At 53.3% G+C, this 22,644-nt stretch overlaps 8 protein-coding genes across 8 annotated transcripts; 3 read left to right on the forward strand and 5 right to left on the reverse strand.

Annotated features, from left to right (window-relative positions):
• Positions 1-70: 70 nt before the first annotated feature.
• On the reverse strand, positions 71-463 carry SCP_0212340 (hypothetical protein; the record flags this gene model as incomplete). Its single annotated transcript, XM_027755144.1, has 4 exons — positions 71-133; positions 192-288; positions 356-379; positions 438-463. The coding sequence occupies 4 exons, from the start codon at positions 461-463 to the stop codon at positions 71-73; spliced, it is 210 nt and encodes a 69-aa protein (XP_027610945.1).
• Positions 464-2,761: 2,298 nt separating this feature from the next.
• Positions 2,762-3,239, reverse strand: SCP_0212350 (hypothetical protein; the record flags this gene model as incomplete). Its single annotated transcript, XM_027755145.1, has 5 exons — positions 2,762-2,822; positions 2,873-2,892; positions 2,953-3,040; positions 3,099-3,108; positions 3,224-3,239. The coding sequence occupies 5 exons, from the start codon at positions 3,237-3,239 to the stop codon at positions 2,762-2,764; spliced, it is 195 nt and encodes a 64-aa protein (XP_027610946.1).
• Positions 3,240-4,181: 942 nt separating this feature from the next.
• SCP_0212360 (Probable glutamine--tRNA) lies at positions 4,182-6,970 on the forward strand (the record flags this gene model as incomplete). Its single annotated transcript, XM_027755146.1, has 6 exons — positions 4,182-4,470; positions 4,530-4,601; positions 4,662-4,873; positions 4,923-5,397; positions 5,446-5,746; positions 5,797-6,970. 6 exons carry the CDS (start codon positions 4,182-4,184, stop codon positions 6,968-6,970), a joined length of 2,523 nt encoding a protein of 840 aa, XP_027610947.1.
• Positions 6,971-8,123: 1,153 nt separating this feature from the next.
• SCP_0212370 (ATP-dependent DNA helicase PIF1) lies at positions 8,124-9,638 on the forward strand (the record flags this gene model as incomplete). The annotated part of the gene is made up of 1 exon (XM_027755147.1): positions 8,124-9,638. One exon carries the CDS (start codon positions 8,124-8,126, stop codon positions 9,636-9,638), a length of 1,515 nt encoding a protein of 504 aa, XP_027610948.1.
• A 1,436-nt stretch (positions 9,639-11,074) lies between these two features.
• Positions 11,075-13,467, reverse strand: SCP_0212380 (hypothetical protein; the record flags this gene model as incomplete). Its single annotated transcript, XM_027755148.1, has 9 exons — positions 11,075-11,432; positions 11,485-11,643; positions 11,698-12,025; positions 12,079-12,106; positions 12,159-12,452; positions 12,509-12,538; positions 12,592-12,811; positions 13,234-13,267; positions 13,335-13,467. The coding sequence occupies 9 exons, from the start codon at positions 13,465-13,467 to the stop codon at positions 11,075-11,077; spliced, it is 1,584 nt and encodes a 527-aa protein (XP_027610949.1).
• A 207-nt stretch (positions 13,468-13,674) lies between these two features.
• Positions 13,675-16,133, forward strand: SCP_0212390 (MAS20-domain-containing protein; the record flags this gene model as incomplete). Its single annotated transcript, XM_027755149.1, has 9 exons — positions 13,675-13,798; positions 13,864-14,058; positions 14,113-14,228; positions 14,276-14,302; positions 14,655-14,673; positions 14,735-14,856; positions 14,922-15,545; positions 15,599-15,697; positions 15,753-16,133. 9 exons carry the CDS (start codon positions 13,675-13,677, stop codon positions 16,131-16,133), a joined length of 1,707 nt encoding a protein of 568 aa, XP_027610950.1.
• A 396-nt stretch (positions 16,134-16,529) lies between these two features.
• On the reverse strand, positions 16,530-19,496 carry SCP_0212400 (Cleft lip and palate transmembrane protein; the record flags this gene model as incomplete). Its single annotated transcript, XM_027755150.1, has 6 exons — positions 16,530-16,552; positions 16,606-16,947; positions 17,007-17,636; positions 17,698-18,865; positions 19,050-19,298; positions 19,356-19,496. 6 exons carry the CDS (start codon positions 19,494-19,496, stop codon positions 16,530-16,532), a joined length of 2,553 nt encoding a protein of 850 aa, XP_027610951.1.
• Positions 19,497-19,827: 331 nt separating this feature from the next.
• Positions 19,828-22,533, reverse strand: SCP_0212410 (cleft lip and palate transmembrane 1; the record flags this gene model as incomplete). The annotated part of the gene is made up of 17 exons (XM_027755151.1): positions 19,828-19,950; positions 20,014-20,092; positions 20,149-20,219; positions 20,273-20,314; positions 20,371-20,521; positions 20,574-20,613; positions 20,668-20,743; positions 20,799-20,922; positions 20,979-21,053; positions 21,103-21,406; positions 21,454-21,526; positions 21,581-21,616; positions 21,666-21,754; positions 21,807-21,921; positions 21,975-22,279; positions 22,336-22,369; positions 22,426-22,533. The coding sequence occupies 17 exons, from the start codon at positions 22,531-22,533 to the stop codon at positions 19,828-19,830; spliced, it is 1,845 nt and encodes a 614-aa protein (XP_027610952.1).
• Positions 22,534-22,644: the final 111 nt, after the last annotated feature.

Raw genomic sequence — 22,644 nt, forward strand, 5'->3', positions numbered from 1 at the left:
GTCTAAAGCGCTATACAACTTCGCTCTGGAAAATGAATAGGAAGAAAAATCGATTTAAGCTGCATTGATGTTACAGAGCAGAGGTCGGTTGCTCAGCACCAGCGGGGCTGGCACCAGACGATAGGCTGGCAGACTGATTCTCCGCATGAGCGATCCTGAACGATACAGGAATGATAACTGTTTGAACGTACCCGGAGCCGGCTGCTGCACCTGGAATCCGCCGTGGATCTGATGGTGCGCCGGAGAGCAGCAACAGTTGCCCATGGGCACCATGACGGCGCACCCGCCCTGAGAAGATCAGAAAATTAGTTAGCGGGTCATGGCTGGCGGTACGTCCGGCTTTGGTGAGACATACCACCGGGCACTGGTGTCCTGAAGGCTGTGGCGTCTCGTTAGCGGGGTGCTCGACGACGAGCACCATACGGGCGAGCACTTACTCCGCATCCTCCGCCGCCTCCACCATGGTGCTTGTGGTGGCCGTGCTTGTGATGATGGTGAGGCATCGTAGTTGTGCTAGGAAGAGGGGATTGTAGTAATGTGCAGTGAAAGAGAACTTGGCTCGCAAGTGAGGAGTGAGTTGCTGATGGTGGGGTGAGCGATATCTGCGAGGCCTTTTATCCCTCTTCCGTGGGTGTTTGCGAGCGCTTTGTTAAAGGCGGTATTTGCCCAGAATGTATTGTTCATATTGAGAAGTGTTAAGGCCTGTCAGTGTTATATCGCCGCCTCGCAGTCATCAAACCACCGCGGCGCCAAACACAATGGGAAAAGGTGGGCGGTGCGCTAGCGAAGGCATTGCATCACAACGTGAGCACGATGGAACCTCGTGAATCACGGCATAAGAACAACAGGAAGAAGGGACTTCACTGCCTTACGGTCCAATCGCGACAAAGACCTGTGCGCTTGAACATCAGCTGGATGGAAACCACACGCCGGGTGACGCACGAATGAATACAATAGCATCTGCCCGATAGCGGTTAATCGCCACTTTACATGAGGAGAATCGCAATGTGGGAAGATCTGAACCAGGTTCGCGGTAGAGCTTCAGTGTTGCAGAATGCTGCCAGACCAAAGCAATCCAAAAGGGGTTCAAAGGTGCGCAATCCATGTATTGGCGGGAGTTTTAGAATCAACGGCGTGATCATAATGCCGCTGGTCCATCTGCAAGGTAAAGGCCGGTGTGAAGCGACATATATGAAGTAGTTCAACGCCGAGGAAGCTACAGTGGGAAAGCGTGAGCCTTTCAACTGCCGAGGAGCGGTCAGATGAACCATGCAGCCGTTGCCGAACACAGCGCAGCAGAATTCCAGGGGCAATGGGCGCACCATGCCATTAACTGGAATGAAGAAGGGGCTATCCGAGAACCTCTGCATAGAGTGCAACATGCAATTGAATGCGTGTCACATGTTTCTGCGGAGAACTTCCGGTGGATACGAAGGCTATGAGTCTGTCTATACGAGAGTAAGAAGATTGACAACTCAGGAAGACTTTCGGAATTAAAGGTCGGCCGCGAAAGATACGCTGCCGAGTGCCAAAGGATTTAATGCGCACTCCGGGCGACTGAGAGAATCAGCGCAGACAAATTGACGCGGCTGAGCAGTAGAATACTCACTTAGGCATTTGTGTTCCGTCATAAAGGGCCGCTGGTCACCGTAGATACGTGGGGAGTAACGAAGACTTGAATAAATGCTTATGAAAGACCTGTTAGAGAAGTTTCACGTGAGCAGCCACGGTCCACAGACTCGGGTTTGGGCATGTTCGCCCGGGACAAATAGCCCCGGGAATCTCAGCTTGCAAAATCATCCCCATTTACCAAGGGAGGGTACGGGATGATAATAAGGAAATACGAGGTTCCAAAGTTCTTGAATTCAGGACGGCCGCCTTGAGTCTGATCCATATCAGTGTCCAGTCTCAGACGCTGATTGCTGGGCCGCAGTCTTCGTATGGCGGTGACGCTGGCCAGAGATTAAATACATAAATTATGATTGCTGTGGTCAAATTTCAAAAAGAAAAAACGTTTATCTAGGGAAAACCCGATATCTGATCGTCGATCAGTTTTGATCGAAGTTACTTCTCCGACGGGGCAGAAGTCAAAAAATAACATACGAGCCGCGATTTGCGTAGACAAGTAGACGAGTAGTCTCTCTGTGCATTACAGCAATAAACGTTTGACTCCAGGAATTCGAAGCCACAACTTCTACACGAAACATTGGGCAAACCTCCCCGTCGGACAGAAAATGGTGTTGCAAGAGAAGGTAATTATTACAAGGAATCTCCACACTGCACCGGCTATAATATGGGTCTGCAGTGCACAGCGGTATATGAGAAGTAGTAGTGAATTTTTGAAGAGTCTGTCTGAGAAAGGCAGCGGAATTTGAGGAACTGCACGGCGGGAGCAGAAGTTCCGAAGTAAGTGTTTCGTGCTTGTATGCATGCCGCCTTCATTGTCTCTTTCATACCGGGAACCTAGAGTACAAGATTCAATTATAATGATGGTGAATTCAAACAATTTAACGACTCACAGTATTCAACAGTGCCTCTGGTGGCAACGAGGCGAGCAGCAACAATTTCCAGAGGGGACCATATTGCCACATCCAGGCTGATTATAACATCAAGTCAGACAAGAACACAATCAGCAGGCGATATAAGACTCGCCGCTGGACACCTGTGTCCTCCACCAGGCCAACATCCTGCGTATCATCAGTATCAGGGTGTATGTGTTTTGAGAACGCAAACGTACCAGAAGTGTTGTATCCGCAGTGTATCATGTGGTGCGCGGCACCGCAGCAGCAGTGGCCACTGTCAACCATGACACCACAACCGCCCTGTACATAAATGTCAGAGACAGGACGCGTGATATAAAGCAGCGACTGACCACTGGGCACAGGTGTCCTCCTGTATGTACGACGAACAACTTGTCTCAGCAGTAGGAGACACGAACGAATAACTACGCACCGGGAGGAGGGCAGTGCCGTTGATGACAGCCTTGGGAGCAGCAACACGAGTAGCCACCACATCCTCTGGGGATCGGCCCGCCGCACATCTGAGCCGGTCGACTCAGCAAAGGGACCCAGGCCAAAGCTGGCAGAACGCTCACTCACACAGCAAGATCTGAATCCACAAGGCATCGTTGTATATGAAAGGGTAAGCAATCGGTGAGAAAACGAGTAGCACTGCGTGTGAGAGGTGTACTTGTCGCTGTTAGGGTCGTCGAGATATTACATACCTTTTATACCGTGCATTTTCGGCGCTGCTCTTCGTAACTGAGGTCGCGATGAAGGAGTAGCCGATTTCCCGCCTGAATTTCTTGCATCCGTCGCCAAAGCTCTTGACAATGGACGGACGAAGGGAAGCGGCATTCACAGCCTCACGGGTCAATATAGGAGCGGAGACGGAGGCGAAGACAGCTAGAAGGGAAATCGACTGAATAAGACAAGGGGGATCAAAAATCACAAAAATCGGGACGAGTATTCCGCGGGGAGCCTTACAGCCTTACAGCCGTCCTAGTTCCCCAGGAGCCTAGGAAAGGCGTCTGCATCCATATAGGTGAGAGTTTGTCAAGAGAAGTCAGTACGTACTATGTCCTAGGTGCTTTCAGACTGTGAGACGAAGTGAAGGTCCTCTGTGATTATTTCCGGAGCAACCAACGTTCCAACAGCATAGAACCAGAAGGTGAGAAAATGCCATGGGTTTTCGGCACGGCGGCAACGAAAGTTGGAAGGACAAGCACCCGAATGACTTTAAAGCAGGTACCATCACGGCGTTTCTGAAGTTCCATAACGCCAGGCTTCCGAGTTGTCGAGCACTTGGCAGCACTTCTCGCGGTGAAGTTGCCTCCGCGGGGACGTTCATGATAATGCAATCAGTTCCAAGCTGCACTAGTCCGCTCGAGGACGTATTGCACTGCTAAAAGAGCCCTGCGCGCGAATATGCAAGACATGGAGAGGATAGTGAATAGCAGTGTGGAGACCAAGTAGTGGGGGACAACGCAAGAAGCAGCGCGGGAACTTAGAGTGAATGATCTTATCTGGTATAGGAGATCTATCAATATTATCGGCGAGTCTGAGTCACTGGGCCAATTAGGCCTAACGTTCTCAAAAACATACCCCCACCATCGTGAAAGTACCGTCTAAAGTCCTCGGTAGCCTTTGATCCCTAGGTAGCACTAGAATCGCTTCGCCAGCATGCCTCCGAATCGAGATACTCCGGACACAGCAAGTCTCGTCGAGCTTTTCAAGTCAATTGGTCTCACTCAGTCCAAGGCTGCTGAAGCAGCAAAAAGCTCAAAGAGTGCTGCGACATTGAAGGAAATTATTGAGATACATGCAGTGACGGAGAAACGACTGGAGGAGAAGCAGGCCGTACTGCTTGCCAGTCTGGCGGTGCAAAGCTCGAAACTGGAGGCTGGAGAGAGAGGATACGGAGTAGATGCGATTCTGGATGGTCGGTTGAAGAGTACAGACCAGGTTTCTGGTGAGTGAATTGTCTCACTGACGGACAGGCAAAATGTGACTGCGGATGGGGCTTTACAGCTGCGATCAAGTATCTCGAGACGCATTCCCTTCCGATTGATGGCTTCGAGTTCGACAAGCAATGCGGTGTAGGTGAGTGGGAAGAATCGAGATACTCGCGGATGACCCAACTGATAGTATGCACCTACTCAGGTTTTAGTGTTACTCCCGAGCAACTGTCTTCACAAGTTGCATCGTACGTCACTTCAAGCGCCTCAGCGGGATGGAACAACTTGGGCGCTGTCATTGGGAGTCTGAAAGGCACGGAATTGCGCTGGGCGAATCCACTTGAGCTCAAGAACGCCGTGGAGCGGGCCTTTGCGGAGAAATTTGGACCCAAAGAAGCGTCGAAACCCAAGGGCAAGGTAATCGCGTCCTATGAACCCCATTCCGTCTCATTCATCGCGCTTCTAGGAAGCTAAGAAAGATACGCTCGCAAAGACAGTGTCAGCCGGTGAACCAACCGCCACAACTGCATCCACATCCAAATCTGTCTTCCTTGAAGGGTTCCTCGGGCGCCTGCACAAGCCGGGCGAGAATCCGCAGATCCATCCACATCTCCGTGAAAGACATCTTGCTGCAACAGGTGGACTCGTATATACGCGTTTTCCCCCCGAGCCGAACGGTTTCTTACACATTGGGCACTCGAAAGCCATCTTGGTCAACTTCGGGTATGCGGCGTACCATGGCGGGAAATGCTATCTCAGATATGATGATACGAACCCTTCGGCAGAGGAGGGGCGATACTTCGAGAGTATCTTGCAGTCCGTGAGGTGGCTCGGCTTTGAGCCGTGGAAAATCACGTATTCGAGTGATTACTTTGACGAGCTGTACGAGCTGGCCGTCGAGCTTATCAGGAGAGATAAGGCGTACGTATGCCATTGCTCTGGTGCGTTTACAAGGATATGCACTTTTGGTTGCTTCTGAATATTCACAGGTGACGAAATCTACGAGAATAGAGGAGGTGACGAACGTGGTCCGCGGAAAGCATGTGCGCATCGCACAAGACCTGTCTCACACTCGCTAGGAGAATTTAGGAGGATGAAGCATGGAATATATCAGCCAGGCGAGGCCATCCTCCGAATGAAGCAGGACCTAGAGTCCGGAAACACCATGATGTGGGATTTAGTTGCGTATCGAGTGCTAAACGCTCCTCACCACCGCACGCACGACAAATGGAAGATCTATCCAACATATGATTTCACACACTGTCTGTGTGACAGCTTTGAGAACATCTCGTCAGTATCTGTCATCACTTTCCCCTGCCCTCTCTGAACAACTTGCACAGGCATTCACTATGTACAACAGAATTCATTGCCTCGCGAGAGTCGTATGACTGGCTTTGCGATGCTCTGGAGGTATATAAGCCCCGCCAATCCGAATACGGCCGTTTGAATGTTACGGGAACCATAATGTCGAAACGCAAGATTCGACAACTCGTTCAGGAGAACTATGTCCTGGATTGGGACGACCCCCGTCTATACACCCTCATCGCACTCCGGCGACGAGGCGTACCTCCGGGTGCAATCATCTCTTTCGTCAGCTCTCTTGGTGTCTCCACAGCTGCTTCCAACATCCAGGCTGTGCGCTTCGAACAGACAGTACGGCAGTACCTGGAGAGTACCGCACCGCGCCTGCTCATGGTTTTGTGCCCGCTGAAAGTGACAATCGAGAACCTCCCGGAGGATTACCTCCTTTGGCTTGACAAGCCTCTGCACCCCAAGGTACCAGAGCTCGGAACCTCAAAGGTGCCGTTCACACGCACGATCTACATTGACGCAGATGACTTCCGGCTGGAGGACTCAAAGGATTACTTCAGACTCGCACCAGGGAAGACTGTCGGGCTTTTCCAGGCCCCGCATCCCATCACGTGCACGTCATACAAGACTGACCCGGTCACAGGGCGGCCAGTCGAGCTCGTCTGCCGCGTGGAAGACTCCGGTGCGAAGAAGCCTAAAGCGTTCATTCAGTGGGTCGCGGTGCACGCACCCTCGGGCAGCCCAGTGCGCGTCGACCAGACCCGCATTTTCTACCAGCTGTTCAAGAGCGAGAATCCATCTGCGGCTGTGCCGGACTTTAAGGCAGACATCAACCCGGACAGCCTCGAGATCGTCGAGGGAGCGATGGTGGAGGTGGGTTTCTGGGCACTTGCGAAGCGAGCGTATGCCGACGCGCGCAAGGAGAGCACGGAGCGTACGGAGAAGGCGTTAAAGACGACCGCAGAGTCTGATACGGTGCCAAGGTTTGACGATGACACGCCGAAGGCCACCAGCGAGCAGCTGGTTGGCAAGGAGTGCATTCGCTTCCAGGGCTTGCGTGTGGCGTACTTCGCTGCTGACAAGGACGCAAAGTTGGCGTGTCTGGATGAGCCCGATGACGTTGTGCCTAGCCGGAGGGAGGGTGACTTGGTCATTCTCAATCGCATAGTTAGTCTGAAGGAGGACTCTGGGAAGACTGCATGATAGTGTGCCTGAGTGTGCGCGTCCATCGTAGAAGTAATTAATGTGTGGTTGTACCAGAAGGAGATAGATCTGACTTGCAGTGATGCATGTGTCGACTGCAATACAGCATTGCTACCGACAGAAATGTCGATTCCATTTATATGCGAGTATTCCATGAAGATGCGTCTCTTAGCTCTAGCAGTCTAAGCGGACGAGACCGTTCAATATCTATGTCAATGCATAACCACATCCCCAATGCGACTGACTAGCTTCTTGTGATGAGTGCTCCCACGTTGCGCGCTTGAAACGGTCCGCCTCTTGTCCACCCACGTACATAACCTGCATTCCTCTAGTTTGGGATGTTCCGGAGCTCCTCCCCCAGGCAATCTGATAGGAACGCCGTTGCAAGCTCGCCGATCTGGTCGAATATTCCCGAGCTTGGACGCACTCATGAATGACTCAACGTTTCGGATAAAGATCACGCCGAAGTCAGTGAACGATGTTTCGCGCGCACGAGCATGAGAAGTCCGACAGACGCCCCAGCAGCGTCCCGAACTCGGCTTCCGCTTCTCTGCCACGTCGCGTCGCGATGTCCCACCACCACCTTGAGAAGTGATTCAAATTCAGAGTTGTGAATTCCTCTGAGTTGATGATAAGGATCTTCGGGCCTTTGGTTTGTGATCTTCGCATCCACGAGTGCCGGTAAGCAAGCCACAGCGAGAGATGACGAGAGGGCTTGTGCCATCTCAAGGATTCTCAACGTTCCATGGCCAATACCATTTTGCCCTAGGAGGCTATACGTGCACAAACTGATCACGGGACTGGCGTCGGCCGTGACCTTGCTTGCCGAGATGACTAGCGTAGTGTCACAGTTTTGACTGATTTTCGAGTGGTCAACGTTGTACAAGTTCAAAGCGGAAGTTCAGAAGTCAATTAATGTTGTTGTCAGATGTCACCGTTGTGACTAGGCACACGGGCGACGAACGTGAAATTTTATATAGACTACATACGTACTCTACTACAGGGAAAAAGTCGAACGAACGGCGGAAAAACCTGCGTAGCCCTTCCGGCAGTTGATCCATCAAGCCTTCGGGAAGATCAACATCGTGCATTCGACATAATCACTTGGCATCTGCAACAGACATTAGCGGGGTCGAAGCCTCCTCCTCTGCGCATGATCTTGTATGGCGAGGGTGGGACGGGAAAGTCGAGAGTGATCCAAACGGTTACAGAGGCGTTTGTCACCAAGGGGGTCGACTACATGCTGGTGAAATCAGCATACACCGGTGTTGCTGCATCACTGATAGATGGGAAGACGACGCACACAATTGCGCACCTATCAATTGGTTCTGATGGTACCATCAGTGACGACTCCAAGGTTGTACTGCAGGAGTTCTGGCGAAATCGACAGTATCTCATCATCGACGAGTTCTCCATGTTGGCGAAAACATTTCTCGCGAACCTGTCAAACACTGTGTCAGTCGGAAAAGAAGGCACCCCACACCGGAAGGATCGTTTCTGGGGAGGCATCAATGTTGTACTTTGTGGTGACCTGCATCAATTCCCTCCTGTTGCGAAGGGAGCATCAGAAGCCCTGTTCCGTCCCATCGGTGTCAGAGACTCTGACGACTGTGCCCTCGGACGGATGACCTACGAGGAATTCACCACTGTTGTCATCCTCAAGGAGCAGATGCGCGTGACGGATGAGGTGTGGAGGAAATTTCTGGCACATCTGAGACATGGCAATGTCCAGCCACGACACATTGACATGCTACGGAGCCTGATCATCAATCAACGTGAAAGTCCACATACCGACTTTGATTCAGCACCTTGGTCCGATGCATCTCTAGTCACGCCTCGTCATGCCGTGCGCAAGATGTGGAATGCGGCGGCAGTCCGAAAATGGTGCAGGAAATCGGGAGAGCGCCTGTTCGTTGTGGGTGCAGAGGACAGTTGCAAAGGCCGTCCGCTCACCGTTCGGGAAAAATACGCCGTGCTCATGCGCAACAAAGACAAGAGAAACAGATCACACAAAAAGGATCTCCCAGAGCAGATCGAGCTGGCGAAAGGAATGAAGGTGATGGTGACTTCCAATGTGGAGACCGACCTTGACGTTGCGAATGGCGCGCGTGGTGAGATCGTAGACATCGTGCTTCATCCGGATGAGCCGCCACTGGGTCCGGAACCAGTCGTTAACCTGATGAAGTATCTGCCAGCATTTGTGCTCGTAAAGCTTAGTCGTACACGTGCGACGACATTGGAGGGTCTGGGAGAATGCGTGATTCCTGTGGAGCCCATGGCGATGTCGATGCGGATCAAGGTGGACTTACCGGGAGGCATGGTCGGGCACCGCTATGTGCGTCGGAAGCAGTTCCCAGTGACAGGCGCATATGCGTTCACTGACTACCAGTCTCAAGGGCAAACTATTCCTATTGTCATTGTCGATATGAAGACACCACCACCACCTGGAACTCTAAGTCTGTTCAACCTTTATGTCGCGCTCTCAAGGAGTTCTGGTCGCTCAACGATTCGATTGCTTCGGGATTTTGATCCGGAATTGCTTCTAAAACAGTCGCATGATCCCGATCTTCTGGCAGAGGATGACAGGCTGGAGCGGTTGAATGAGCAGACGAAAGCATGGTGGGTAGAGATGGGCCATTGCATATCGAGAGATCCTAGTTCACGTTGACACTACATGTATGAAAGTACTACACAATTGTCTATGCAGCGTACAACGACACATCATTGATAAGCAATGGATCATTTACATTTATTGTAGACCTACGATTTGGAGACGGCACTGGAAGGCCAGAGCTTATCGGGAAGTGAGTCGGGCAAGAACGGGGCAACGAAAAGTGCGTCAATTAAGGGGGACGAGGAGACCTTGACAAGCAAGGTAACCTCTAATTCGTGCGATTGCCACTAAGCTCATGAGAGAAAATGACAGCGGACCATCGAGCGTTTGGGTTTTTGGATGAAGTTGGGTTGAGAAGAGGTATGTACGGGTATACTGGGATCTGCGGAAATAGCGTAAATAAGAGCTCGCGCTCAGCAATCTCGCTCACCTTAAGACGCGAAAAATAAGTCCTACTAGAAGCCTGACAAGCCAATATGGAATTTCGCTGAAGTGGACACAGCCTCGTAACGTGTGCTTCACTGGGACGAACTCAGACAAGTTGGTACAAGGGCCAATCTGACGTACCTCGGGAGTATAATTTCTTCCTATCCTAGATGGATCCCCCGCTGTCAGGTCTGCAGTAGTGGATAATATAACGTGGACGCTATCTTCTCGAGGAGCAAAAGCTGATCGTAGGATAATGTGAGGGACCGGAACGAAGAGCCTATGATCCAGGGTTCGTGAAGAGTTACGGTGAAGTGGTAGCTCCAACAGGATAGTCACCAGATGCTCCGTAGAGAATTAGCATGACTGCAGGAGGCCCATTTCTTTGCTAGAATTAGTTGGGACAAATGTCAGTTGACGGGGTGGCCTGAGTCCACGCGGGGCCGGCCCGATGACAGACACAGCTACATATCCTGAGGCACGAGGGTAGAAGCAGAGTGTCTACCATCTGCCTTCGGTAGATTAAAGGCAGCTCCCTGGCCAGACAGTTCAACTTGCCACATTCGAGTCCGCCGCACTGGCAGGGTGGACGAGCAGGATAAGATAAGATCAGAATCGGCGGTCGGCGCGCTTCTTTACAATGAGTTCATCTTCTCGCTCTGAGCCGTCCAGGTACGTACTGAGTGGCAGCCTCGAGATTGTGGGTATCGTTCAATACTCGTGAATAATGTATGTAAGCGCTTACTAGAAACGGTCCAGTACCAACTACGGTACGACATCACTTTTCGCGAAGTTAACAATATTAATGTTCGTTGTCATGTCAGTATATTTTACCCCCGTATTGTTCTAATGCTACAATGAGCTAGTTGGCTATATATTACTTCGCTATCTATGTTGACGCCACACCAAGTTTGAACCCCAGTTTAGAGCTTTGAGCCCGAACGTATCCTACAACTTTCCGTTTAAATACAATCCTCCAGTAATTCAAGGAACTCTATACATCATACACAGTCACCACGGAAACATCCTGCAAACCAAGCATCGTACAAGTTTAAAGTCAGCCACTACACGAAGGAGCGCCCCAGTGCCGCCAGCGTCGCATGCGGCCGCCCTTCCAGCGCCGCGCCCATACCAGGCATTCCGCCTGGCATCACCGACGTTCGTGCCTGCTTGCTCTCCCCGGCGGACCATATCCTACCGGCAAGCGTGAGGCAGCTCGCGGGCAGACCGTCGGACCCTCCGGCAGCGGAGCCCCCAGAGATGCGGACATGACGGACGTCCCCAGTGGCGCTCTGTGCACCTGCGCTATGCGGCTGCTTCTTGAGCTGGTCGCGGAGGGACTTAATCTGCCCGAGGAGGACGGTGGCGAAGACGGGCTTCTCGTCGCCCTTGTCGCCTGCAAGCAGCACCAGTGCAGAGACACTGGGCCGGTCAACTGATTAGCGGGAACGACAGTGAAGGTGGTGAGACATACAAAGCTTCCTTGAGGTAGGCGAAGCTGAAGCCGTCGGTTGCGGATGCGACCTCGTCGACCAGGCTGTCTGGGAACGAGACACTGTGGTTGCTCTTCAGCTTGCCCTGCCAGTAGCGTGCGTACAACGCGCGCTCGTCCTGATCGGGATCCTCGAACGGGCTGAGTATACAACGTCAGGAGACGCGCACCAGTAATACGCAGAGCGCCACGCACTATTTACGGTCGAATCGGCTCGGCCTGCCGCTAAGCGCGGGGTCGAGCTTGTCAAAGTGGTTCGTCGACCCGATGACGAGCAAACCATCGTTCCCCTCGAGGCCATCAAGCTGGTTGAGGAAGAATGAGCGGTTCGCGTCGTTGATAAGCGAGTCGAGGTCCTCGAGCACGATCACGCACGGCGCCATCTCACGCGCCTTGCTAAACACCGCGGCCATCGAACCCTCTTCGCCCATGTAGCTCTTGAACGACTTGACATACAGCGTCGCGTACCCTCGCGCGTCGCAGTCTTTCATGATCGCTTTCACACTGATCGTCTTGCCATTGCCTGTGTGCATGTCAGAGTCAGCGACTCGTCACGGCGCATGTAATGAGATATACCTGGAGGCCCGTGCAAGATGAGACCACGCTGTGAGAAACTCCGTCAGAACCCTGCCCCAGTAAACCAGGGGCGTATGCACCTTCCAGGGCACCGACAGTGACTTGTACAGCTCCTCGGAGTCGAAGAACCCGCGCACATCTTTCTGCAGCGCGGTCTTGAATGACTCCTTGAGGATGACGTCACCCCAGTTAGCCTTCTGGACCTCCATCCATAACTCGTGGTTCTTCCGCCAGAGGCCCTGATTGAAGACGAGGATCTCGTCATGCAGCTGGTTCTGCCAGGCGCCGGCAGCGACGAGGAGAGCGCGGGAGTGCTCCTCGGGGCCTTCGTGCAGGACGTAGTGCTGCACAATTTCCGAGATGCCTTGTGGGTACTGGGAGCATCAGTCAGTCCATGCACGCAACGCAGCGGTAAAAACTGAAATTTTACCCTGACGATGTACAGAATGAAGTCGTATGCCTGGCATCAAAATGTAAATTGCTTAAAGGATCACGCAGGGTTGCAGTACGCACATCCCAGGAGACGTGGAACGCCGCGAATCTAATCATGTTGACGAGAATACCCGGAATCTGCCCTAAACGACGTGCGAATGGCACGAAGTAGACCGAGCTGACTGTCTCTGTCGGCGACATGGGCAAGAACGCGGCGCTGGGGAAGCTGAGGATATCAATGCCCCGATCAGTGGAGAGCACGATGGAGTGCTCTGGGTATAACTTCTGCAGGGCTATTGCACTGTGAACATATAATTTTGATTAGCTCACAACTCGTATACTCTGGTTTCAGCATCTGTACGCCAAGACAAATACTGAAACAGAGCCAGCCATTGAAAAGCATCGCAGCCCATGAATGTTTTCGCCCGCTTGCCGTCTGCTTGAATTCATTTTTATTTTATTTCGGAAAGCTCTCAACTCTGTCTCCATCAAGGACACTAACAATGATGCTCTAGGAGAAACAACGCATTCTTCAGGAGAGACCGCACTGCTCTCTTCTGCACAACGCGTTGATTCTATGCGCTAGCGCCTTCAATAGCACACAATATGGATGTTTGACCACAACTAAACATATCTGGGAAAAACCATAGGGTCCCGACTTGTGAACAGCTCCGCACCTCTACCGAGGGTCTGGTGCCGATGCGCAGAGCAAATGTCACATACCCGTAAGTTGCAGCATCACTGAACTTCGCAGAAACTGGAACGTGCATTCCATATTCAGCATGGTTTTGGAGGTTTGAGCATGAAAACGAGTCTGGGCTCACCGTGGTCAACCCAGGTATCGTAAAATGCCTCTGTAGACTGCGCTCCGGCGCCGTGACCATCTTCCTCGAAAGTAACTTTAATGAACGCATCCTCGAGCTCTTTCGCAGCACGGTCGGTTGTATTGTGCTTCATACTGGCGGGCATTTTTCGACACTGAAGTGGTGAAGACAGTGAGAAAGCGTGGATGGGAGACGTTGATGCGAAGTGATCGCAGCGCGGTAAGCATAGCGAACGGCAGACGCGCCGCGCGCGCGTGTACGCTGAGCGCCGAGCGCGTTCCGGCGGTAGCCGGACTGAGCTCGGCGTCTCTTCCGCCTTGAAACTTTGTCGCCGACAGCCATGGCGAACAGAACGTCCACCATCTTCACCGTCGCTAGTGCAACCGTCCTCGCTGGCCTCGTCGCGTATGTCGTTTACTTCGACTACAGGCGGAGAAACGATACTGAGTTCCGCAAGAAACTGCGTAAGTGCTTCGCTGGCTTTCTTGCTCACTCGCGCCACTGACGCCTGCTCACAACGCCATTACAGGGAAGGACAAAAAACGCGTCACAAAACAGCATGCGGAGGCCGAAGAGGCTGCGAAAGTTGCTGTTAAAGTCAGTCCAGAGGATCTGAAGGCTGCTTTGGCCAAAGTCCGTGACGAAGAGGTTCCTACTTCGCCGGAAGACAAGGAGCAATATTTCATGACTCAGGTCGGGCTTGGTGAACAACTCTGTGCTCAAGGTGGGTCCATATCACCGCTTGCGGTTTTGTGGAGCGAACTCAATCTGTCATCAGGTCCCAATTTCTACCTCCCAGCCGCTCTCTCCTTCTACCGCGCTCTCCGTGTCTATCCTTCCCCCGTTGAGCTCATCGTTATATATCAAAAGACTGTTCCAGAACCTATCTTCAATGTGTGTGACGCCACACTCCACATCATGCGCATCTGACCCATTCCCAGGTTGTAATGGAATTAATGAACATGGACGTGAGTACCCCTTCACCGGAGTCCTTGGACAGGCCGCCGCCTTTGTCGCACGATACGTCCGAAGATGGCGAGACGAGTCCGACGAGGACTGGACCTCCCTCAGAAACGTCTTCACAGGAGTGGGACACGGTCACCGACCCGGGCAGCCAAGCTGCCGTTGCCTAGTTGAACTACCCACCCCTTCAGTGCGGGCTGAAGACGTAGATATCGAAAGAGCATATTTTCACCCTCGTTCGCCCCCTGCTCCATCTGCCTCTGCTCCATCTATCCTTGTTCCATCTGTCATATCCCGCATGAACCCATTCTAATACATGTTGTTTTATCTCTTTTTCATATCGTCGTTCTGTCGTAGGTGAAAGCGCGCGTTGAAGGTGAGCTTGTCAACTTGAGAGTGACGCTGCGGTAGCTGAGAAGGGACTGGTGGGGAATCAGGTTATTACAATGTCTTCCCGCGTAAGAGCATGAACGTATCCGTACGGCCAGCACCTAGCGACAGCCTCCGGAAGATCCTCGTCGTAGAAAAAGACTTCAAGGCTGGCGAAGTGATTTACAAGGTCTCGTTATCAACCTTTTCGATGTTACAGCGAGAGTACTGAACGTGCGCCCCCACATTGTCCAGGAAGAACCAACTGTGGCCGTCCTCGACGCCGACCTGCAAAAAAAGGGCACACACTGCTCGCACTGTCTGCGCGACATTCAAAAAGGCATGGCGATCTGCCCCACCGATCGCCTCGACTCCGTGTACTGCTCCAAAGATTGCCAAGTGCGCTCTAAAGTGCAATCACAAAACCTCCTCTTCGGACTCGACTCCGTTCTCCCGCCGGAGCTTGACAACGGCACGGGCAGGCTCACTGAACAGGAGCGCGACCGCGCACAGACGCAGTTCGCCGCGTACATCAAGAATTCCACCCGCGCCGCGCCCTTGCTGGTAGCCCGCTTCATCGCGCGCCAGGTTGCGATCGAGACCGCAAAGATGATGCCGAAGAAGGAAGGCCCGCTCGCAGACGAGTTCGTCAATGCGGATAAGACCGACGCGGAGTACAGCCTGTACGATCACGTGGAGCGCCTGCGCTTCCTCGACGGGAAGGTGTCGGATGAGGAGACGAAGCTGCTCAAGGACGTGCTCGCTGCGGCGCTCCCCGGCCTTGAGCAGTCGCTCACGTCTGAGCGCCACGCGATGTACATCGGGAAGATGACTTACAATGCGATCGGTGTGTGCTTTGCGGGCGGGCGGGACGACAAGGTGCGTGTGCACGCTTTTCCTCCACATGTGCGTCTGGTTGATCTTCGCGCTAGCCTACGCCCAAGGAACGGCCGGAAGACCAGGAGCGAACGCGCACGCCGTACGGCACTACGCGCCAGATCGGCAGTGGCCTCTATCCCGTTTCGTCCTACGTTCGTTGCCTCATCGTCCTGGACCCATATCTACAGATCTAATAGGCGTTTGCAGATTGCGCACTCCTGCGCGCCCTCCGCGCGACCCTCGTTCAGCTCCGGCACGTCTGAGTTGCACCTGATCGCGACGCGCAACCTCGAGAAGGGCGAGGAGGTCACAATGGCGTACGTCGACGTCACGCAGCATCCCAACGAGACCCTTGCGGAGGCCCGCCGTCGTCGCCGCATCGAGCTCGCACGCGGCTGGCGGTTCAAGTGCGAGTGTACAAGGTGCGTGGAGGAGCTAGCGGCCGCGCGCAATGCCGCGGGCGAGGCCGGGAGCGAGAGCGAGAGCGACGTGGGCGTTCAAAAGGACGAGTCAAAGGTGGAGGATGTCGTCCAGCGCGTCGAGAGGGGCGCGAAGCTTACGATGCCAGCCGCGGGTCCCATCGACTAAATAATTATTTGGTGATGATCACCTTAAGCTTCCGGTGTTCACAACTAACGCTGCTCATACTACCGGATCATCTAGTACGAAAATTTACTTACAAGCTGCACCAATTTTCATCACACATATTTCCCCCACTCGATACTCAATAAGCATTGGATTCGAAGCATAACTGGTGCATTTGAGATTAGCTTACGGGCGTGAACGCACTTAGCGATACATTATGTACACGACAGCATTGCACAGCACGGATACAGCGAGTAGATGTGAATACGGGTACGACTGCGTTAGCTTGTTACAACAACAACAACAACAACAAACGGCATCACCACAACCACGCCACGGGGAAAATTAAACCAAGATTAAGGTAGGACTGTGAATTCGTTCGGCAAGCAAGGTATCTTGTCAGGCCAGGCTTCTCCACATGCCTGAGCGGTTTAGGAGTCAGAAGATGTGAATGAAGAGAGCGCGGGGCACTCACCGGCTGGTGGGAGCTCACTGCGCGCCTTCAAGATCTGTAACGCGCGCTGTCGGCCTCTCGACCCGGCTTCAAGATCATCGCCGTCATCTTCCTCTTCCTCCTCTTCATCCTCATCCATAATGCAATCCAGCGCACCCGGGTCAATAGATCGGCTGCGGTCGCGTTCCGCATAGGCTGCCTTGCGCATCGCCGCGGACGAGACCTTGTGCAGCGCTGGCACCAGCACGCCAGGACGGTCGGATAGCGACGTCTTGAGTTGGTAGGACGGGAGTCCAAAGCCTGACCTGTCTATGGGAATAGGCAACGAAGATGCCACACCCCGATGTGACGACCAGCGCTCATCTACACGCATTGGCATCAGTAATCTACGATCAGCGGCAGAAAAGAGGAAGAAGACGTACCATCTTGGCCGTCATCGTCGCCATACTCTAACACGTGTTCATCTTCTGGTCTCTCCGTGTATCGTGTGCCAGGACTGGTATATTCCACACTAGAAGCGCTCTCTTCTTCCTCTGCGATCGCCTCCGGGTCAGCATCCCGCATCCTGCGTTCGCTCCGGTTCACAAACAGCTGCCACGCCTTGCTGTTCTTCTTCCACGCGCCTCTATGGCTCGGCGTGCTCGCAGCGACGAGACGAAGTATCTCCGCCTCCTGTAAACCGAAGTTCTCTTCGTCGTCTGAGTCCTCCTTTCCGTTCGCTATCACGTCGTGGTTGCCATTCACCTGTCGACTGCCGTCTGGAGGAACGAGGAGCGACTCGCGCATGGCCTGCGGACGCGGGGTTGCTGCAGGCGCAGGCTCCTCGCGCAGCCGAGGCGGCGGCGGAACGGTGGAGTATGTTGGCAGCGATGCCGGGCGCAGAGCGGCGAAGGACACGGGCCCGAAGTCGTTCGATTTTCTTGCGCGGGGCGGGCGTTTCGGTGCTCGCGGGGAATCTGGGGTAGGTGACTTCGGGCTCAGCGGAGACGAGGGATCTAAGACAGGACCAGTATCCTTGCGCTCGCCCCCTTCGCCTTCCATGTCGAAAATCACTTCGGCAAAGTAATATGATGAGCGAACCACAAAGCTACGATGCAGAAACTGCCTCAGTACCTTCGTCTGCCTCCTTCACCGCCTCCTGTGGCTGAGCTTCTCCATCTATGATGGTAACTTCAGGCTTCACAACAAAGGTCACTTTTCTTTTACCTTTGTCAGTACTGCCCTCTGGATGGCCATCTTCTGCCTTCCCATTCGTGCTTGGTGGCGGCACGTCCTGCGTTGGCTCAACAGGCCTCTCCTCGTCCTTCGGCTTCTTGATAGAGCTCTTGCCCGCCTTCGGAGATCGTGCTCGAACAACCGCAGCGGCACTGCTCTCAGCAGCTTGATTCCCCTCCACCACGCTCAGATCTACAGTGTGGCTGTTACTATCCTGTCGCCCTCGGACGCCCTCCATCATCGTCTCCATGTTCATCACGTATTGGAAGCTGGTCGCAATGTCCTTTGACTCATCCATATTCCGGCGGAACGCCTCGAGGATAGAGCTGCCCTCGCCGTTCGTCGCCGACGCGGCCGTACGCGAGGAAGCTATGCTGGGCGTCTTGACGCGCGTAACGCTGGAGCGGCTCGGCGACGGCGAGGAGCCTGAAGCATCCCGCTCCCGGTGGGCGTGTGGGTAATGGAACGACGACGTCGCGAGAGACGCCGAGAGCGCAGAGGCGACCTTGGGGAAGGCAGCTGCCGCCGATGTGCGCGGGTGGAGGTCGTGAATCGGGACGAAGTCATTGATGCGCACGGAGGACGCTTCGACTGGGATGGGGTCCGCACCGTGTCCCGGCCGCCTGACGCTGCTACGTCTGCGCCGGGACGTCGAATGTGGCGCGATGCCGTTAACCTTACCTTCAAATTTGTCTACAGTCTCTCGAAACTTGCTCCACAAGAGCTCAACTTTGTGCTTTAGGTCGAGATCCGCGGCTTGAACTTCGGCAACTTTCTCCTGTGTAACGTTCGCTATGTACTCTTCAGCCCCGTTTCTGATATTCTCAGACTCGGCTGCAGCAATAGATGAAAGATGAGAGAACACAGGATCCGCGGGCGAAAATGGTGGGGGCGCAAAAAGCGGTGGAAGCGGTGGAAGGTGTGGTCCCGACTGTTGAGGGAGGCTCTTGTACGGAGGTTCGGAATCACCGGCAGGGGCAGAACCCGGTAATTCCGGGGGTAGGAGGACAGAAAATAGTTTGGAGTACTCAGGCGAATTTTCTGCCTGCGATATACATTCCCGCGTCTGCATCCGTAGTCAGTCAGCTGGCAGACACAGTAAGAAGCGCCAAAGACGATGGACCAGCGTAACACTGCGCGGTGGGAAATTTCTGCAGTCAGCTCAGCCTATACTGATGCTGCCTCACTGCAAAAGTTCTCCGTCGGCCGGCCACGATATTGTACACTTCGAAGTATATGTGCGAACGCACCAGACACCCCTTGTACACCTCAATCCACCCAGATGTACTCTTCAGCATGTCTTGCTCCGCCCAGTCGTCCGTAGGGAGTACAGGGCCTTCCGCTTCCTCCACGTCGGGGTGAACTATCTGATGCACACGATATACGGGCGTTTGGCATAACAAACAGGTCAGTGATGTGTACCGGGTGGAGCGGGTAGTTTCTCCGCTCTTCTCCTGAACTGGTCGGGTTCGGCTGCGGAGAGTAAGTTGTAGATGGGCCTAAAATATGTCCGCGTAAGTTTGGAGATCATAGCCGGGGCGTACACTCGAACTCACGACAGATAAACCGTCGTCATCGACATAAACCGAGTCATAATCGTTGTCCACCGTCGGCGGTTGTCCCGGCGGGGGCAGGGGTAGGACACGCACGTTCAGGCAGCGACATGCGTACCCCTGCTGCTGACTTGTAGAGCCCATAGGGGCCATACGGACGGAGGAGGGGAAAGAGGAGATGATGGGACTTGTGAAAAGGCGGAAGACATAGCCAGACTTGCACTGAGCGCCCGGCCTAAAATGACTATCGCCGCAGAATTTTACCACGGCTCCGCGGCTCGGGCCGTCTCCAGTGGCCTATGTCCCATCCCGCCAACCTTCACAGCATCGCATGCCACAACACACGAATAGATACAGCGACGAGCATACGTCTTTCGGGTCAGATGAGCTTGCCGATACCAGCTGCAGAACAGATTTGTGCCTGCGTGTTCCGGCCGTGATACGTACAACGTGTAACTACTCGCGGGACACCGGGTCACTTGTTCTTCTTCGTCTCCGTCCCCTCTTTCGCCTCCTTCTCCTGTACGGCAGCCACTTCAGACACCATCACCTGACCGTACTCATTCACGCGCTTGGGGTCGATCCGGTATATCCACCGCTGTAGATTAGGTTCGCATCACCCTTCTATTGACAAAATGTTCGGAGATGTGGGGTTGCGCACCTGATATAGGAAGACGAGGAAGACCACGTCATCGCGGAAGCAGGCAAGGCGATGCAAAAATGGCATCTTGATACAGAACCTAAGGAGAGGTGTGAGCATCACGGAACATGACGAAATAGCTACCGATGCACGCACGCGAAAAAATCGTCCACAACTGTAGAGAGGGACTTATATATCATTGCCTTCATCGGCATGTGAGCAACACTCTGAAATAGCCAGAGTATTAGTGGTGCATCTAGAAGCAGATAATTGGTCATACCTTAAGCTTATAGTTTATGATCAACTGTGGGATCAGTTGTGCCTGTACAATGAGATGCTCAGTAAACCTAGCTCCACGGAGTGATAAAGGGAACGTACGAAGCCGAACATGTAGACGAACGACGTCAGCGTCGAAATGATGAAACTGTACCACCCTCTATGGGTTTCGTAGAGTAGCGAATAGAGCGTGTAGACAGCGAGACAAGGGATTGCGAAGTATGCCACGATGCGGAACGCAAGCTTGTCGTATCTGAAAATACGTGTCAGTAAACAAGCACGTCCTGCACCTCAAGATGACACACTCTTGCGTCTTCCTCTCATCCTCGCTAAGAACGTGTTTATCTGATACGACGTGAGCTCCCAGCATCTGTCGTATATACAACAAGTAAGACCAACCTTTGATCTCAAGCTTGTAGGGCAACAAAGAGCCCGCATCTCCGTTGACAATACTGATGTCAACTGCCTTTGTGATCTGTCGGTAAGGCCAGTGAGATCAATCAGCGAACAGATTCCAGATGATCACCGACTTTCCAAGCTTCAATTAGTATTCCAATCCCCGAAGAAAACAAGATCATCCAGCTCGTTTGTTCACTATTGTCGATGAGATAGAGTAGAATGATCGTCTGGACCACAACGTTCGTGACAATTGATCTGTCGTGGTTATGGTTATGCGGCGGAGGCGAAAGTAGTATTTCATCTCATCTCACCTCACTGAAACACCGACAAGTTCCCGCTTCTGTCTCCAATGCGAGACATCTGAGCTGAATGCGAGCATCTCGAACCTATCGCATTCTCAGTAAAACACCGCACCTAGGATAAGGGATCACGTACACCATATGCAAGATACTGACGAGCGCCGTCAAGCCCAAGAAGTATGGGTTCGTCTCGATGAGCATCCGTTTGAGCTCGTCTAGCTCCGCGCTAGCCGCGCCACCATTCTGCTTCTCCGCGTCATTGAACCCCTGCGTCATGGACGCGAACAGGTTGAACTTCCAGTACGACATAGGCTGGAATGTCACCTGGAGCGGGAAACGTGGCGTTGTCGTGTTGATCTCGACGTACTGCGAGCGCAGGTGCCAGAACTCGTTCGGGAAGATAATGGGCTTGTAGAACCCAGGAGGAACGATTTCAACAACTACGATTTTTGTTAGAGACATATGACGCTGGACGCTCCTAGCTTACATTGAGCTACCGGAGGAGCCATCTGATTCACCGGGATGTCTGAGTCGTCCGATATCAATGCCAGGGTGAGATTCTGTAATGTCAGATCTATCATCGTCCATTCCTTCCAGTATCAGTTCTCACTCACATTATGCCAGTGTGATACAATGACATCTACTTCAGGCTACACCGGGAAGTCAGCAGTATACATTTGGAATTAATGAGACACCTACTTCTTCCTCCTCTGCATTCTCATCCTCTGCACCCTTGAGCAAGTTCTTTTCCTTACGAACCTTCGCACGTGGGAAGTAGTGCGTCAATACTAGGACATAATTTGAGCGAAGAAAAGGTCCGAGGTGGAGAGCATTACCCACACTTCCTGATATGATGCACGGAACTCGGGTCAAATTTAGGACTCGATGGATCAGGGCTGGCGCCATCCCGAACAAGGAACACATCCGCCCATAAAGATCCGTTATGCTGCACAGTCTGCACAGCACCTCAGCACACTGCACCACACTCATCGCAGCACGCCAACGAACCAGAGGGAGATCGATCTCATACTCCGCCGTCCGGGACTCCTTCCAGTCTCCATACGTAATGTTTGCCCAAACGAAGCTGGGCAGTCCGCCGTCCTGATCCTTCCACCGCGGCGAGAACACATTGCCCGTCGGGGACGTCGACAGGTGGACGTGCATCGCGAGGGGGATGCCGAGCGGCCATATGGGGTGCACTTCAGCAGGTACATTTGATTGTGGGACGGAGCCCGGCTGCGCTTGCGCAACGTCGCCTGTGGATGGTACTGGGGGCGCTGCTGGCGGCGTCGCGGGTGAAAAAAACCTGGTCGCTGGTTGTGTGTAACGTCTATTGTCAGTTTCAAGTGCGAGATCATACCGAGCATACCCAATTGCATTATTACCCATATCATCAACAATTGCTGCACAACGTCTGCTCAGTCGATCGGACGTCTTCCTTTGACAAGAGTCTACGCACCTGCGCGATGCCGAAAAATTTGCGGAATGGCGACTCCTGTTGTCCTTGTCCTGGTCCCGCGTTCGCATTCGCAGCCGCGGGCCTTGCGGAGGGATTGACGGTCGACATGGCTGTCTGCAGAAGAGACACGACGGACTGCACGGTGTCACGGTCAGGACGCGTGCAGCAAGTGAAGGCCACGTGTGTGCGGGTAGATTAGATAGGCGCCCGTACATACCT

Source organism: Sparassis crispa (genome assembly GCF_003851025.1).
Source record: "Sparassis crispa DNA, contig_000001F, whole genome shotgun sequence".
Taxonomy (NCBI): Eukaryota; Fungi; Basidiomycota; class Agaricomycetes; order Polyporales; family Sparassidaceae; genus Sparassis; species Sparassis crispa.